The sequence below is a fragment of the Peromyscus maniculatus genome, chromosome 2, assembly GCF_049852395.1.
Source record: "Peromyscus maniculatus bairdii isolate BWxNUB_F1_BW_parent chromosome 2, HU_Pman_BW_mat_3.1, whole genome shotgun sequence".
In the NCBI taxonomy this organism is placed as follows: domain Eukaryota; kingdom Metazoa; phylum Chordata; class Mammalia; order Rodentia; family Cricetidae; genus Peromyscus; species Peromyscus maniculatus.
Window position 1 is genome coordinate 43,065,489 of NC_134853.1, and position 19,409 is coordinate 43,084,897.

The 19,409-nt window shown below is 35.3% G+C and overlaps 1 protein-coding gene across 10 annotated transcripts in view; it reads right to left on the bottom strand.

Annotated features, from left to right (window-relative positions):
• Positions 1-19,409, bottom strand: part of Sntg1 (syntrophin gamma 1) — a 925,417-nt gene that overhangs the window by 524,951 nt on the left and 381,057 nt on the right. For 8 of the 10 annotated variants that reach the window (XM_076564008.1, XM_076564001.1, XM_076564006.1 and 5 more), the window contains 3 exons: positions 17,653-17,710; positions 16,607-16,650; positions 16,477-16,518 (listed from right to left, as the gene is read on the bottom strand). In XM_076564008.1, coding sequence (XP_076420123.1) covers positions 16,477-16,518; positions 16,607-16,650; positions 17,653-17,710 — 144 coding nt within the window. The remainder of the gene's footprint in view (positions 1-16,476; positions 16,519-16,606; positions 16,651-17,652; positions 17,711-19,409) is intronic. The other 2 variants (XM_076564007.1, XM_042270922.2) reach the window with 1 other exon arrangement.

The following is a 19,409-nucleotide window of genomic DNA, read 5'->3' on the forward strand; positions in this document are numbered from 1 at the left end:
AAGAATTATGGGTTAATTTAAGTGTAAGAGCTAATCAGTAATAAGCCTGAGCTAATGGCTGAGCAGTTATAAATAACATTAAGCCTCTGTGTGATTGTTTTATAAAGGCTGAGGGACTGTGGGTGAGAGATTTGTCCTGACTGTAGGCCAGGCAGGATACTGGAAAACTTTTAGCTACAGTAGTAAACTGTGGACAGGGCTACCTATGAGCTGATGAGTGATATAGTAAAGCAAGCTAAATAAATCATGAGGAGCATGTCCCAAAGCAATATTCCTCCATAGCTTCTGCTTCAGTTCCTGTATCTGGTTTACTGTCATCTTTGAGTTCCAGAATGAACTTCTTGCAAGGATGTACCGTGATATGGAAGTGTTACCAGAATAAATTATTTCTATGTTTACAGTACTCTTGGAATGTTTCTAAAAGACTCTCCAGCCTACTACAGAGACATTTGCTCTACCATGTTTATTGTTGCTTTATTCATGATAGAAAGAAATAGGAAACAGCTTAGATGTCCCATCAATATATAAATGAGTTGGGAAAATGGGATATATTTACAGAGTAGAATATTTTACTGGGGAAAAAACACAAATTATGAAATTTGAAGGAAGATTAATAGAGTCAGAAAAAAATTAATTTTGAGTGAGGTAACCTAGATCCAAAAGAACAAATAATGGTATGCATTAGCTTAAATGTGGATATGGATGTTGGATTTTAAGGCTTCAGTAAGCATTCTATTATCTGAATAAACACAGAAATTAGATACAGTACAAGTAACTAGTAGGGAAGATATCCCAAGGAAGGGGTAATAGAACATACAGTTAAAAGGATTTGGGGTAGATTAAAACCAGAGGATTAAACAGGGAAGGGAGCCAGGCAGTGGCGGCACATGACTTCAATCCCAGCACTTGGGAGGCAAAGGCAGGCAGATCTCTGTGAGTTAGAGGCCAGCCTGGTCTATAGAGTAAGATCCAGAACAGGCACCAAAACTACACAGAGAAACCCTGTCTCAAAACAACAACAACAACAAAAACTAAAAACAACAACAACAACAACAAAAACCACAGGGAAGTGGAGAGGGGAGAAGGCAGTAAGGATGGCCATATTTGGAGGGATAGCTAACACTAACAGTCATTTGAGAGGTCATAGAGAAATCTATCAACTAGAACTCTCTTAACATATACATATATGGATGAAATCTAAATGGAGTCACCAAGTAACTGGGCAGACAAGGCCACATGTAGACATCTCTTGCCTTCAAGTAAAACCTCTAGTGGCAAGAAATGGATTATATCTAATTAAGTTTTTAGCCAAATGGCCCATTAGAATCCCACAAAGTACTCAGACTATTGCCAAGTTTTTACGGTAAGGCCCTATTGCTGAATACAATGCTTACATATCTCATGGAACATAGAGATATTAAGCTGGTACCTCAGTAGAGTCTTCACTCTTATTGGCTAGTCTTCATGGTACTGGAAGGTACTCAAAATTCTACCAGAAGAGAGCCAACCACCAACCCTGCTACAAACTTACTCTACAATGGTGACCTGCTTGCATGATCATCTGATGCAATAGTGGCACAAACATTATTAGAGTAACCAGTTAGTATCTGAATGAATTTAATGTTCATTCCATGAGATGGAACCCTTGCTCAGGTAGCAGAACCTGAAACTAGATATGCTATGGACCTAGGGAAAAACTAATACTATTGTACTACCTATATTACTTGGCAATAAAATTATTCCTAATTATATTCTGTTATACTCAGATAAATGTCTCACTCAGAAATTACCAATGGTAAATAATACAGAGACCAAAACTGGATTATGTGCATAACAAGAGACTTTGGAACACCCAGTCCTAAATGAGATGTCTTTATCAAATCCATCCCTTCAGGCCTCATGGAACTGTATGAAAAAGGAGGGAGAATTATAGCAATAACCAGAGGGAATGGATGATATTAAGGAAAGAATATCTTCCAGAGACATATATCAACTCACAGATACTGTGGCAGCATTCAAAGGGCCTACACAGGTTCTACCCACATGAAGTCCATTGACAGAGATGAGCATTTTGTTTTCAACAAAATTCTCAAGTAAATTTATTGGAAAATAATCAACTTTTGAATCCCAGTGTGGGCCCTGGATACTGGCTACCCAACTGACTGCAGCTAACACTATATATACAAACTCTGACTCAAATTTGACCACAAATGAAAGGGTAAAATTAAAACTATTAAATCTTTTAGCATAAAACATAGTAGTAAACATTCATAGCCAAACAACAAAATAATCAAAACTTGTCATGACAATAAAAATCATTAATCTTCAGAGGATGGTATGAAGAAAACTGAGATATAGGCCATAGATGGGAGAAATAAATGCATTTACAAAGTGTAAATCTGAATTGTAGACAACACACACACAAACAAACTCTTCAAAACAAGTGGGAAGTCGGCACAATTACCAAAAGAGATTCGAGAGCAAAATATGTTTTGTTCTTTCTGTGAATAGAAAGAGAAAGTAAAACCACATCATGCTGTGTCTCCAAAGAAATTCTGAGATACAGTAAAGATTTGTTTTATTTTGCTTTTGTTTTATTTTGCTTGTATCAGTTATCACTTGTATTTGAAAACATGCACTCCAAGCACAAGAACTTTCCTTGCATTAGTCCTTGATAATGGCTCCTTCTTTTACTTCTTACATTGTTGCAAGCCACAAGAATATATTATAGAGATTCAGCTGTACATAATAAAGCTATACCTAGAAAGGTCAAAGAATCTTTCTAGAGGGAAGAAATGTATCAGGGAATATTTTGTGTTATTCAGCTTTTAATATATCAGCTGTCTTCTACTATGAATTTCTTGTGTACTCATACATGGCTAGGCCTTAAAGGCAAAAAGTATAAGTTTCTCAGATTTACTGCTCTACATGTATGTATGTATGTATGTATGTATGTATGTATGTATGTATAGCTTTGTTTCTTGTGCAAATGAAGATCAGACCATCCCTTTCCTTCAGGCCTAGTTGCATTGCAGAGTTATTAACTCAGGACAAAAGAGTTTCTTGCATAGCTAGGTGCTGTAAAGACTGGAGCAGAAATCCTGGTTGAGTTAGAGTCGCGTAGCTGGAGGAGGGAGTAACAAGGCAGAGTTTTATAGAGAATGGCTCAGCCAGAGGAGAAAGCAGCAAGGATAAGGTTTTATGGATTGTAGGTGGATTTGAGTCAGGTCAAGAGAGGAGGAGAGGAAGGAAAGATGGAGGATGGGGGAGCATAGGATGAGGATGAGGTCGAGAGCCTAAGAGCTTAGTTATTACTAGGGCTATGAGAGGACAGAAAAAGAAGTGACAGAGAAGAACTGAGTATCAGAACAGAACTGAAGCTATGTAGATAGAATTTTGTCTTAGAGAAATAAAGCAGACAGACAAAAGGTCCATTGTACTTACATTCTTTTCCCTCAGATTACCTCATCACCAGCCATACCATCTTCCCTGGGACTCTAGGAGAGATCTTCTCAGGGCAGACCACTGGGAAAATTCTGATTATGCATCTTCTTTAATTTTGTTGAACTGATATGAACATTGGTTAATGTTGCTCACATTCAACTTATTTTAAGCAGCTTGTTTAATGTGGTTATTTATCCCATTTGGGGATTCTTGTCTTATTTATATAGCATTATTCTCTGCTGTTTTCAACATTGCTGTCAAATTTAAAATCCAGATGCTTTTCCAGTTTCTCCCTATAGTCCTTTTATATATAAAATTATAGTACCATTTTATTTATAAAATTGTTTTGCCATTTAACCATTTTCTCTCTCTCTTTTTCTACCTGCTTCATACACTGGATTTGATGTGTGTAATTTTCTTCAAATATGAATGATCGTTGGAGTATTTAAAAGTAAGGCACTGAATCAAAGATCAACAGTTAGGGTGCAGGATACAGAGTTTATGTACAGATGAACTCCAGAGTCATATTTTTAGTGGGAAATCAAATTGAGGTGGAAAGTTCAATGCACAGTTTTGGTGTTATTTCATGAGATTAGTTTTTCTCAAAAAAAAAATAATCTTCTAATGTCATCCCTTAATAAAATGAAAAAGGAAAGGTTAAAACAATCTTGACTGCTCTTCTGAGAGACAGGGCAGCATATGTGTTCTGCGTGCAGAGTAGACAAGTCCCTCATTCCCTTGGTTGTGACTCAGGTACTGAATTGTGTTCCATATCCTCCCATTTACTATCCCTCTTCAACTCTGCCTTTTTTCCATTTAAACACATATGCATTTTTTGTCTTCCAACTCTACCTTTTAACAAGCCTGCTATCTCAAACCCCCTGTGTATGGCCTTGGGATTCATTGCTGGATATAGAATTTGCCCACTGGTTCAATGAAAGTCCCCACTCAATAACCACTGTGTTCATATAAATTTACCAGAAACTTTTGCTCAACACCATCTCTCATTATTCACTAACTTTTAACTTAAAAATTATATTCCATATTAATTAATCTCTTTTAGGAAAGACAAGATATTAAAACATTTCATTACTTCCAAATTTTCACTGAGTTCTTAAAATTGTGTTTTGTAACAAGTCCACGAATTTATGTTTTGATAACTAATTTTGAAGGGATTAGAAAAACTTCTTGCTGTGCTTTATTCTATCCAACAGAGTATGACAAGGTGTGCTCATGGCTGGGATGACAGATAAACTCAATGAACATATTTCTTTTTGTTTGCTTATTTTTTTTGTTTGTTTGTTTTTAGAGACAGGATTTCTCCATGTAGTTTTTTGGTTCCTGTCCTGGATCTTGCTCTATAGACCAGGCTGGCCTCAAACTCACAAGAGATCTGCCAGGCTCTGCCTCCCAAATACTGGGATTAAAGGCATGCACCATTGCTGCCAGGCTCAGTGAACATATTTCTAGCACATTTCCTCAGAAAATAATTTAGGATCCATATGTCATTTAAAAAGAAAAGAAAAGAATGAAGGAAATACCATGGAAACCATTTTCATTAAAGCTATCAACATGCCAATTTTTATGTGGGGGACCAAAGATACAGGGATTTCTAATAGCAGGTTTTGTTTCCTTTTATTTTTCCTTATCTCTGATCCTGGAAATTTTGGTTAGAATCCTGCCAAATTACCTTCAATCCATGAAGTATCACAAAATTATTTCAGAGCCTACAATTTCAGAAGCCTATAACAAATCTTCCAGTAGAGCCCAGAGTTAGATGAAGTTCCATAAGGCTCTGTGGTAGCTAAGCTTTGTGATGAAGTTCATACAATCTCAAGGATTCATGGTTTTTTATTCTCATGAGTTACAATTGAGAGTGAAAGCTAAGCATATTACCCCATCTGATATATATTTTCTTTTTAAAATAACATTTATTTTTTATAATTTCAATCATGTGTATATAAATGTGTCTTCCAGTAGATATGTACATTGAATAAAAGTTTCTTCAAAGTCTACAAAGTTTGGATTCTCTAGAGCTGCTGTAACAGGAAGTTGTGATATGGATGTTAGCAATCAAACTTAATAAGGAGAGTTAAAGGGACTGAAATATATAGGTAGATGGGAAAACAAAAGCAAGAACTCTGAGATGGAAGCTTCTTGTTACAAGAAAACATTGAGAGGGGAAAGGGCAAAAAGCATGGGCATGGTTATCTAAACAGAAATAAGGTGAAAATGCCCAGTAAAAAATCCAATACAAATTCTATTTAGAGAACTCCTACCTTTAGGGCCCTTCCTATTGAGAACAGATAAAACTGTTACTTTATTTTTCTTCTTAGTCATATGTTCAGTCATTCATAGACGTTTAACTGTTAATTAACATATAGACCCACAGTTGGTCAAAGTGGAGAAAATTAGACACTATGTAATAGTCTTCACCAAATATCTATCACATTGTCTCCAAATGTTTAGAAATCATTGTAGAAGAGGGAGTATAAATATTGGAAAATCCAGAGGTGTACATCACCATAAGGAAAGTGTTTGCTGTACACATAAACTCATAGTAGTTACAACAGCTAACATAAATTTTTACAGTTTCAAGCCAGAGAGAATTTGAACATGTAGATAAGCAGTAGGCATGAAATCCCATAGAGCTATTGCCATTAGCACGCTGGGAAAGGAGCGTCAATTTTCTTTGACAATTTACACCTTGGCAGATCCAATATGTTCCCTTAGAAGGTTACATATTCATATGTACATGGGCAGCACAAATTCTCCTTAATGGATTTTAAAAAGGAAAAGGATTGGAAACAAATTATACTGGGTAGAGAAGGATAGCCTCTTGAAGGAGTTGGAGTGGAAGTACATGTGATGAAAATATATTACAAGAATTTTTCAAGGAAATAATAAAATGAGAAAACATGTTTTTGAATGAGTACAAGTGCTTGTAACTACTTTTCAGGGCCTTATGTTAATTCTCTTAGTCACTGATGACTTTGAGCACATTGCTGCCTGTTCTGACATTATGACTAAATATATTCTACAATAAATATTAATTGAACAGCATGGGAGCAAACAAAGAGTTCTGAAAAACACTGTTTACAGGTAGCAATACTGTTGTTGGTTGCTTTTTTCTCTTTTGGCTCTGTTTGGGAGCATATAATCTGATCCCAAATAAACCGCATGGAGACAAGTTCTTACTTATAAATGACCTGGCCTTGTCTTTGCTTGTTTCTAGCCACCTTTCTAAACTTAAATTATCCTGTCTACCATTTGCCTCTGGGTTTTTCCCATTCTCTTCTCTAAATCTTACTCTTACTCCATAGCTTGCTGTATAGCTAGATGGCTGGCTCCTGATATCTTCCCCTTCTCTGGCTCTTCTTTTATCTCTTCAGCCTCTTTTCTTCTTCTATATATTCTCTCTGCCTGCCAGACCCACCTATCCATTCTCCAGCCTTGCTATTGGCTGTTCAGTTCTTTATTAGACCATCACATGTTTTAGAAAGGCAAAGTAACACAGCTTCACAGAGTTAAACAAATGCAACATAAACAAAACTAGCACAACTTAAAATGATATTCTACAACATAATACATTGTTAATTGAATGCTGATGTGTTAAAGGTGTTTCCCTAGAGTGTTTTTATTCAATTTTGTTTTTGTTCCTCTAGTGCTCTTGGTTTTAGACATTTAAACATTGGCCTACAAAGATTGTGGATACCCAAAAAGAAAACAGAAGAAAACAAAAATGAAGATGAATGTCAAAGAAGGAGGAAGAGGAGGAAAGAGAAATAGAAATATAACTACAATTATAATTGATAATGATCAGTCTTATGTCTTCCTTTTTATGATTATTGTATAGTATACCTTTCATGTGAAGCATTGTTATCTTAATGTAGAATAGATTCCTCCTTACAATCGTTATTTACTCTTGTCAACTCAGTACAATTTATGAACACAAAGAGATAAGTTGTGAAAATCTTATACATGTTGATGCATGTAAACTTGTGCAGCCACCTGGAAAAACAGTGTGAAAGTTCCTCAAAAGGCTAGAAATAGAACTACCATATGTCAGGACTATACCATTCCAGGCAATGTGCCCCAAAAGCTCAATATGTTCCTAGAGAGACAGCAGCACATACATATTCATTGCTGCTCTTTTCATAATAGCAAAGAAATGAAGTCATCCTAAATGTCTATCAAAAGATGGGTAGATATTAAAAACATATCATAAGTCTAGTTTCTTGAGTTCTTTATATATTTTGGAGATCAGCTGTCTGTCACATGTGGGGTTGGTGAAGAAATTTTTTCCATTCTCCAAGCTGCCATTTCATCTTATTGGTTATGTCCTTTGCCTTCAGAAGCTTTTCAGTTTCAGGAGACCCCATTTATTAATTGTCAATCTCAGTGTCTGTGCTACCAGTGTTATATACAGGAAGTATTATCCTGTGCTAATGAATTCAAGGCTACGTCCCACTTTCTCTTCTATCAGGTTCAATGTAACTGGATTTACGTTGAGATCTTTGATCCTTTAGACTTGAGTTTTGAACATGGTGATAGATATGGATCTATATCCATTCTTCTACATGTCAACATCCAGTTATGCCAGTACCATTTGTTGAAGATGCTTTCTTTTTTCCATTGTATAATTTTGGCTTCTTTGTCAAAATCATGTGTATGGATTTATATCAGAGTCTTTGATTTGATTCCATTGATCCACAAGGCTCTTATTAGGTCAATACCAAGCTGCTTTTATTACTATAGCTCTAGAGTAGAACTTGAAGTCTGGAATGGTGATACCTCTGGAAGTTCCTTTATTGCACAGGAATGTTTTAGGCACCCTGGGCTTTTTGTTTTTCCATATGAAGTTGAGTATTGCTCTTACCATATCTGTGAAGAATTGTGTTGGGATTTTGATGAGGATTGCACTGAATCTGTAGATTGCTTTGGTTAAGATTGTCATTTTTACTATATTAATTCTACCTATCCATGAGCATGGGACATCTTTCCATTTTTTGATATCTTCTTTAATTTATTTCTTTAATGACTTAAAGTTCACTGACCTAGACCCACTCCATGTGTGTGACAGTTGTATAGCTTGATCTCTTTGTAAAGCTCCTGCCAGTGAGTTCAGGACCTGCCCCTGGTACTTAGTTGGATATTGGAAACCTATTTTCTATCTTAGATTATCTTGCCTAGCATTTATGCAAGGCTTGGTCCTGCTTCGTTAAAGACCATGGCAGGCCTGCCCCTTTCTGATGAAGATGGAGGAGGAGGGGATGAGGAGAGTGTAGAAGCGAAGTGGTGGGGGATAGGAGGAGAGGAGTGAGGAGAAACTGTAGTTGTTATATAAAATAAATTTTAAAAAAGTTAAAAAATAAAAACATAGCATATGTATAAAATAGAAATTTTCAGTTGTAAAGAAATAGAAATTATGAGCATTTCAGGAAAATATGTGGAACTAAAAATTATCTTGAGCAAAGCTACCCAGATCTGGAAATTCATATATGACATAATGTTTATTATAAATGAGATATAGATTTGAATTTTCAGTTTCATATATTTAAACTAGAATATTTGTAAATACTTGGGGTGGGGATGAAAAAAGCCTGTCAAGAGGAGGATAGAGAGTTTAAAGGGAGTAGGAATGGTAAAACATATGTGCTATGAAAACAGAGAAAGTGAAAATTTGAGATGCAAATTTTAAATAGGAATCGGTGTGGACATTGGAAGAAAAGTTGAAGTCCAAGTATTTGAATGAACAATGCTAAGAATGTTTGAGCAAGTCACACATGAATCTACTACTTTATAAGTCGTTTAAAAATGACTTGATGCAGTAATAGGGTATATTATGAATTGATAATGCTGATCTCAAAAGCTATGGATTATTAAATAAAAAATGTGTTATAAGGTGTGAGACACCCCTGTAGGAGTACTTAGTCAAGAAGGACCAATATCCACATGCATCTCAAAAAATTATATAGGTTACACCCAATTTTATTGTTTGCTGCCTAGAACAATGTTTTAAGAATCTGTTGCTGAAGACACTACAAATGTTGGTTGCATAATTCAATGAAAACATTCTGGAAATGAATTGAAAATATTCCTTTCTGCTGGCTAGACTTCATAGAAGGGGGGTTGGCTGCAAGGCAGTTAGGTAGAAAATTCAGCAATGGTCTTTGCTAGCTTTATCGTTTTCATACTATAATACCAACTTGCAAATCAAGATGTGCTTCCTGGCTCAATAATGACACAACTGTCATAGAAGAAACCATGTGGTTTTTATTGTTTCTAACCCCTGCTCTGTAGTTTATTCCAATTGCTGTTTACCTGGTCAAAGACACAGGGGGTTATAGGTGCTAGGTGTGAATATACCTAGAAATTTATTTTGCTAAATGGACATACTGTAAAAATGTTCCATAAATGTTTATGTTTACAACCACAGAATAACAATGTTCTCAGCCTTGATCAGAGAAGCTTGTAACACATGGTGTTTGATATAAGAACTCCTAGCTAGTTAATATGCTGAGAACAAGTGAATTTTCAGTGCTCAGCAATACATGGTTATCCATCCATATCACTATCCCTTAGTCTAAGGGAACATTGCAAAAGAGGATATGGAATGAAATTAAAAGCAGAATAATTGTATATTTGGCCTTGAAACACTGTCTTTTGGCCTGAGGCACTTGTCACTCAACATCTATGGTAATCTGTATAGGGCCTACATAAGACTACATAAGACAGGAAACATTCAGTCATAGATGGGGGAGTGGCTCATTGGTACCCCCTCACCCAGGAATGTCAACTGGTGGAAGCAAAGAAATCATGTCATTGATGTAGCCACATGTGTGTTACTCAGACTCTAGTAGAGAGCTTCACACCCATACCTACACTGATGGCTCTGGTCAAATTCAGTGGAATATAAAGTAAAAACAAAACAACTTCAATTTATTTTAACATATATTCTGATTAGTTTTGTCAACTTAACACAACCAGAGTCATCTGAGAAGATGGAAAACTAATCAAGAAATTTCCTCCATCAGACTGTCCTGGAAGCATGTTTGTGGGGACAGTTTCTTGATGCATAATTCATGTTGAAGAACTCAGCCCACTGTGGGGAGGTGATTCCAGCTTGTATATGAAATTAAGTTGAACAGGAGGTGGTGGCCCACACTTTTAGTCCCATCATTCGGGACACGGAGGCAGGTGGATCTCTGTGAGTTTGAGGCCAGCCTGGTCTACAGAGTGAGTTTCAGGAAAGGTTCAAAGCTACATAGAAAAACTCTGTCTCAAATAAACAAACAAAAAAAAAAGAAAAGAAATAAAGAAATTAAACTGAACAAACCAGGGGAAACAGGACAGGAAGCAGTACTCCTCCATGGACTCTGTTTCAGTTTGTGCCTCGAATTCCTACCCATAATTCTCACTTTGATTGTAAGTGTTGTCAAATAAAACCTTTCCTTCACAAGTTGTTTTCCTTGTTGTATTTATCTACACTATTAGAGGAGATAACTTGTACCATGTGGGTGATAACTTGGTGAAGGAAGGAAAGGGAGAAGGCTTCAATGGCAGTGGGAGAACGGAAAGAATGTGGGTATATATAAAATTGTGAAAGAATAAAATTAATGCAATACAAGAAATTGAAATTGTCCACCCACACAACAGTTTGCCAGGCTTGGATTTGCCCTGTTACAGAAAATGAAAGTTGAGACTTTGAGGTATATTGTTCATCTTTGCTCAAAAAAATAGGACTACAAATAAGAATTTAATGAAAATCAGCAGCCAAGAAAAGATTCAGCCATTAATATGTTACATGAGAAATTCACAATATAATTGGTGACAGACACAAATTCAAAGAAGAAAATTCCTATGGGTACCAAGTCTAAGTAACAAATATTGCAAAAATCTTATATATTTTGATTTTTGTAATTTTAGATAGCATGGGTATCAGTTCTGACCTTTTAGTCATGGCAATTAACATTTCACAAACTAATTGAAAGTATTAAAATTTAATAATTTTATAGATGATTTCCCTTGATAGGATTTAATTCAATATGAAAGTGACCACAGTAGTTCAAATTCTCATGAAGATATTAATCAACTACTGCTCAAATTTAATTTCCAATTGTGAATCATGTTAGCAGCTAAGCAGGATGTGAAGCTGGATGATCTTCTCCTCATTTACTGTTGCCTAAAGTGACCTGTATGTTCAGGTCACACCTTAAGTATGTTCTTGCTGCTGTACAGTCCTTGTACCTGCTCAACATTAAGAAGCATTGGGTTCTAAAGTGTCTCATGTAAGTGCTGAAATATTGTTTTCTGGCTTAACATGAACTGGAAAGAAACATTCTTTTTTTTTTCTCCATGTGAAATTTTAAAATATATAAAGCTTCAATTAAGAAAGCTAAAATTTCAGTAATTTGCATTTTATATTAGTTTTTAAAATATTTATTTCCCCTGTAAAAATGTGTCAATTTAAAAGATAAAATTTTAGCTTCTCATTTAGTTCTCACAAGAATTGTGTTTTTTTTTTTTTAAGAATTTCATCCAATATCACAAATTTAGTATTAAGATAAAATTATCTGCATTTCAAATTATGGAATAATTTCTTGAGGAAAGGATCATGGGGGAAAATGAAGCCACACCCTTAGATTCATAAACTTTAAGACAGAAATGCTTATCTACAATTAAACTTCTGGAAAAATTTACTTATACATTCATTTGGCTCTGAATGATGATGATTGACAAATTTTAAAAGTCTCATTGTATGGAAGTCTCAGCTATGGTACTATCTTCTCTTTTTAAAATCAGGATACTTGGGGGTGGAGACATGGCTCAGTCATTAGGAGCATAGGTTGCTCTTCCAAAGGAACACAGTTTCATTTCCAGTAACAACATGGAAGCCCCAAACTGTATGTAGCTCCAGTTCCATGGAATCTGATACTCTACTTTAGCTTCTACCAGCACCAACCACGTAAGTAGTACAGAGAAATATATGCAGGCAAAACTCCATATATACACAAACTAAAATAAATATTAAACATAATAATAACAAAATATAATAGTAAAATAAAATTAGGACCCCTTTAATGAACAGGTCTTTTCTGATATTGATTCCTAGTGCATACTTGGTATATATTAAGTTTTTTGGTGTATTTCCTATTTATCACTAACAAGTATAAAGGTCATCCACTCTTACTTTATGAAGATTACTGTAAGTTAACACTATTTTCATAATGGCTCTTCATAATTATTTTCTCCAATGCTTTGCATGCTTTCATAGTTATTAAATTCTATAAAACAAAACAAAAACTGCCCATATACCCACAAGGCTTGAGTTACATAGAGTTGTTCTCAGAACAGAATCACACAGTACTCAGTATGATCCACATAGTGCCACACAATGAAGTTCTGATATGTGATTTTACTAAGAAAAGAGGTATGTGGAAAGCCAGGTGTAAAGGAGACAATCAATCCAATGTGGTTCCAGTTCATTGACAGGTAGGGAAGACCAATTTTGGTTTCTTTTCTTTGTTCTTGTTTTTGTTTTGTTTTGTTTGTTTGTTTTCCCTTTTTCTTTATGTTGCTGTTTGAGACAATTACAATTTCAATTCTAAGCTGACGTGAAAATTGCTACATAGAGCACACTGGCCTTCAACTCAAAGAGATCCATGTGCCTCTGCTTCCCAAGTACTTAGAATAAATATGTGCGCCACAATTTCTGACCCAGCGGCATAAATTTTAACATTGCAAAGACAATAGATACAGTTCTTTTTGAAGAAAAACCCTGCATCATTAGAGACTTTTGATATTTTGAGGTAAAACTTAAAGGTGGTAAATCATCTTCACATAAGTAAATAGAGCAGTGAAGTCATGAGTTAAAATGTGCTGTTGAAATGGCCACAAACATGTCAAGAACCCCAATTCCTCAGCCTCATGAGAGTGCCAAGTTCTCCCTAGATTTGGCTCAAATGACCACCAGAAAAGGCTTTCTTAGCTTTGAGTGTGAATCTTGGCTGTGAGTGCTGAAAATGTCTACCATAGCTTTCTCTCCCCAGATGTTTATTGTCTGAAGTCTGCTCTCCCACAGAGACTGCTCCTAGGGATATTAACTAAATCTTCCTCCTTGCTTAGCTGTATAATAGTAAACACCACTTCTTTGTTCAGATGTGTATACCATACTCCCACTCTTCCTTTTCAACTGTAGACAATAAATACACTGAGCATCCAGGGTGCTGCAGCTTCTTTGCCAGAAAGCCCAGTCCACCCAATCCCAGTTTCCCTAGCTCTATCTGTGTTTGCCTTTTCTTCATTCCCTTGCTAGTCCAGTTAGGTGAATCTCTGGAGACATGAAGGAAGTGGAATATCAAACACAAAAGAAAACCTAGGAAGATGAAAAGGGCATCCTTATTCCTCAAAAGGCCATGTCATTCTTCTCATGAATGTTCATACTGATTCCTGACTGTAATCAGTTGAAACAGTATACACATATTTACATGTGCGTGCATGTGTGTGCGTGTGTGGAGAGAGGGAGAGGGAGAGGAGAGGAGAGGAGAGAAAAAGGAGAGAGAGAGAGAGAGAGAGAGAGAGAGAGAGAGAGAGAGAGAGAGAGAGAAAATATGTGTATGTGTGTAGAACCAGAATGTGGAAAACTCCTAATATGGGCTAGGAGAATCATGTGTTATATCATTTGGGTATCATGGCAATAATCATCAGCTCCTTGTTGCTGATGAATGACAGAGGCACAGATATGGTTAATTCATTAAATTGAATCTACATCATAAGAAAGTAGTCTAGACAAGATTTGTACACAGATGCTACTAGGAGTTAGGGCCCAGTGTCCATACCATCTCACATTGCTCAAGGTGGCACTACACACTGGCTCTATGTTTTAGTGAAGAACCTGTAATTCTTCATCAATCTTATTCTAAGGCTTCAAGTACAGAACAGGTCCTGGGCAATGTGTAAAGTCCAGATTTGTTTTATTTAAGTCTAAGCTGGTAGCATGAAAAACACAGATGCAGGTGATTTATTGAGATCATTTATTGTATTCAGCTAAGGAATTCCTAGTGAATGATCCCAGTGGACAGCATGTGTACCATTTATATGGAAGGACCTTAACCTGCAATTCCAACACAGAAGCAGCTCTGCCACAAGAAACTCCCACAAAATAAAACTGATCCTCAAAAGAGCCTGAATCAATCATTTCTAATGGTGCCAGGGACTAAAGAAAGGCTCTTTCAAACCATCATGTTGTTATATCCATTCAATTTATTTTAAAACCTTGAACTTCATAAGGACTGTTCATATGAACATGCTACTTCATAATTACTTATATTCTTTGAGCTTTTGTGAATTTCAGGCCATATATATTTGTTCTTCAGCATGTAATTAACACATCAGTTCCTCTGAAGTAGAAATTCTTTCACATATGAATTAAAACAGTGAGGGGAAAATATCTAATTGCATTTGAAAAGTCAAAGACGAGAGCTAAATAAAAACATCAGTGCAGCTGGATGTTGTGGCTTTATGCCATTGATCCCAGCAGATCTTTGTGAGTCAAGGCTATCCGTCTACATGATGAGTTTCAGGACAGCCATGTTTATATATAGACACCCTGTCCAAAAAAAAAAAAACAAACCAATAATAATAATAATAATAATAAAAATAAAATAAAACAAAAAATTGGTAAGTATGTTTTAAGGCCAATAGGATTAAGCTTCTTCAAAAATATGTTTAGTATGAGTAACTATGTATAATTAACAATACAATGTTTAATAACTTTATTAAACTAAGAATACACATCATCCTAAGTCAGGCTATTAGCATTAATCTTCCATGCTGTGGTTATCTGTTTAGTGAAAGCTCTAGCACAGTTGATCTGAGCAAGCTGCCTGCCTCTGAATAACGAATTACAAGTATAACTCCAAGTAGCAGAATGTGTTTTGAAAAGAGGATGCGCTTTGCTTTTTTTCTTTCTGGATAATGAGCTCTAAGACTGAAGATAAGGTTCCTTTGTTTCTGTGCCTGTACTTAAAGGTAACTTGGGATTTGCAGAACAGGCACTGTGCTAATCTTTCATCTGCTGCAAATTGTCCTCTAAAATATCACCTTGCTTTGCACAGATTCATAGAAAATCAGAGAGTTGTATGGGGTTTTCAACACAGAGTGGCAAAAGCATGACCTGAATATGCTTTTGTGACGACAAAGTATTGGTAACCACCAGCATGATGCCCAGCTTTCTGCAAAAGTACTATTTGGGAAATGGAAGTTTAACACAGATATTTGCAGCTCCCCTGCTAATATTTTAAATGTATAAATGCATGAAAATAACTTCTTTTTATCCTTAAGCACATGTTAAATGTAGTTTCTCTTTATCTCTTCCTGTAGGAACTAGTACAAAATTCAGTGAGCTCTCCATGCTATTTATTCAGTTGTGACCAATATTTCCCCAAATGTCTAACACTTTCATTCAGTTTTACAGTGCCATTTCATTATCTGTAATAGAGACTCTTTAACCTTTCTATTAAAGTGTGGATTAGAAAACATCTGTTGTTTAACTATTTATAGTGGTTCATGAAGCTCAGCTTTTATGTCCCAGGTTTATTAACTTAGAATATTTGTATCTGCTCCTCCACATGTGTAAAAACATTCAAGAAAATGCCACGATGAAAATTTTAGCAAATAATTTCCTTCATTGCTCCCTTCTCCTTTTTTTTACACTATCCTGCACATGCACACACACATACTCACTCACTCACACTCATACACACTTATTGTGCATTTCCTTTTGTCCCTAGTGTTATTTAAAAATTTACAGAAACCAATTCTTTTGTCATAAACTCTCAAGCATTTGAAAATTTTAGATATATATTTCACCTTGAGAATCATTTTGCCATGACAGTACTTTTAACTGTATTTCTAAGGGTCAAAATTGATTGGAAGGCCTTGGCAGTACAGTAGCATGCTGCATAATTTTGTACCTTCATAATTAACTTGAATCTGAGAAATGATAGCATCATAAAAAAGTCAACTCACCACTTCTTCATGTCTGCATTTCCTCACATTAATTCCATTTATCTGAAATGAAAAGAAATCCTCAGTTTCACATAGTGTATTGCAAATTGGCTTTTGTTTGCATCCACAAAAACAATAATTAGATGTATACCTGTAGAATTGCATCTCCGATGAAAAGCAGTCCTGACAGCTCTGCTGTGAATAAGAAGAATTGAATACACCTTGACATCAAGTCAAGTAAGTAAATTTGTCAAGTAAGTAAAGCTTTTTATTTTAACTAAGGATAAAACTGTAAACACATTATAAGTGTTTTATATGGCTAGCATTTTTAAAACCCACAAAGCATGTAAACTCAATAATATGGTTTAGCTATTTCCAATTGCTAAAATAGGCAGACATTTCTTCTTGGTTCTAGCACTGTATGTCTTTATAGCCCTTGAAATATGGTCAGTCCCCTCCCAACATTTAGCTTTTCTGTTTTTCAACAAGCCAATTTGTGCTGACCAAATATTCTTGGATGTGTGGTTTTCCACTGTAGCATGGTTGACTTTTCAGGTGATACACTCTGGGGATGAATAGTTGGATTTGGGAAAAGTTGGAAAAATGAATATGAATGTGATCAAAACAAAGCATGTTATTTACAGTTATCAAAGACTTATATGTGTGTGTGTGTATGTATGATGTTTACGTGTTTATGTATATATGCACATTCATTAAAAGTTGATCACTCTTCTTAATGGGTTACCAGTTTTCTTTATGCATTTATAGTATGATATCTCTATGCAAATATCTGAGAATTAAGCTTTCAGTTCCATGCTTTATGGGAAATACTACCTTGTTTTCCCAATAATATTCAATAAACACTTGCTTTGTATATTCCTGATAGTTTTTGGATAAAGTCTCACAGGAAGTGAGTAAAACTAAGAAAAGTGATTATATGTGGATTTGTCCATAAAATGTGACTTGATTTTTGTGTCTTTAACCAATGGTTCAGAAGCTGTTCATATATAATCATTTGAACTATTTTCATCAATCACTTTTCCATTTTTGTCCTGTCGGAGAAGAAAGAGGAAGTAAAGAATCAGATTTAATCTCTCTCTATGTGAGACTGGGGATCCAGGGGAGCCATTTACATAGCAATCAATGAGCATGGGATTACAGAGCACTGGCCACTAAAGAGTTAGCTAAGCATATTACCTCTTTGTTCCTTGGAGATTTTGGAAATGACAACTGGAATGCTATGTTCTGCACCTCCCTAGAAAGAGACAGTCATATATCATATTTTTAAGTCAGATATTGGCCAAAATATTAAAAATAAATAAATAAATAAATTGCAAGGTATAAATAGTACATTTCATGGATACAAGGTAGAATTAAAATAAATCTGTAGAATTTCTTTTAAGTAAGTATCATTTCCATGAAGCTTGGCTAAGTATTTGTAAGACTTGTAAGGATGATTAATAATTAGTAAAAATTGACTATAAAATTTTTATTTCTCAAATAAAATAAGTAACATCAGTAGGGGCATTATCTTCAAAATCCATTATAGGAAAGCAAGCCATCTTGACATTTGTTATTTAGGATTACGTGCATTAGATATTTATACATTTCAATTCTCTCATTAATTTATTCTATTCTTCCAAACAGGCACTCTTAATTAATTCTGAATGCTAAATAACCAGACAGACCCTTGACTTGAATAGATGGATAAATAAAAGGGTCTAAACATGATGGGAACAGAACCAGCTTTATTTCCTAATTAGTATCAGACTCCCATGTGAAAGGATAGGCAGGTCAATTGTCAGCCAAGAATCCAACAGCAGTCCTTGATTACTGACTCAAATATGAAAGGAGGAAAGTACAACAAGGAATCAAATTTTTGATAAAAGAAAATAAAATAAATTCTTAGAATAACTGCCAGAAAAATACTGTTTCATCACAACAGTGTAAGGAGTTTGGACATGGTAGTTGAAAAACCAAGTACATATCTAAACAAGTGAAGTTCTGTGTAGAAAAGGAGTTAAAGGGGGCATTTAAAACCTCTGGTGCTGCTTTGGATTTAGAATAAATAACTCCCTAATCTATCCATCAGCATAAATACAGCATTTCAGAACATGTTTACTAATGAACATTCATTTCCAACACTAAGTAGATATGAGATAGAAAATCACTTTTTATTTTTTTAAATTTTTACTTTTTTTTTTTTACTGCCAAGAAGGGGAAAATGAGAAAGAAAAAGTATAATCTTGCTTAAGTTGACTTTAGCCACTAATCAACTTATTTCATAATATCTCTATGTACCCAATCTCCGCCAAATGAAAAGAGAGGAAGTATCATAGACTATTATGGTCTAAACTAGGACTCACTACTTAACCTGTATGTCTAAAGTGTCAATCCTGTCTAAGGTGTGTTGATAAAGTATTGGAAAAAACTGACAATAGAGTATTGTTGGCATTGTTGGCTATTGAATTTTGGACATGGACTGCAAAATGATGAGTTGAATGGACACTTGAACATTCAGTGCACAATGGAGACCATACACTGCATAGTGGAGACTATAACAGGTATACCTGAAAGGTCATCTACAAGCAGTATGATCTGGAGACTATGGAAGGGAGGCCCTGTGGATAATTTGAATAGAGTGCACAGTAGAGACCACAACAATGAGGTTAGGGGGTCATCTGTACACTACATGTCAGAACACCAGAGTGGACACTGCAGTGAGGTACTTCTCTCATCAGCTGCTAGGTCAGGGACAGCTGGATTTCACTTCAAATAATGCATGTTTGGTAGTTTGAGATAGTGACCCAAATAGACATGCTGGTACCCTTCCACTAATGTATTTAAAAGAAGTTTTTTGCAGCTAAAACTCAGGATCCATGTGTTGAAGCAAAAAAAAAAAAAAAAAAAAAAAAAAAAAAAAAAAAAAAAAAAACAACTTGCTATGGGATAAT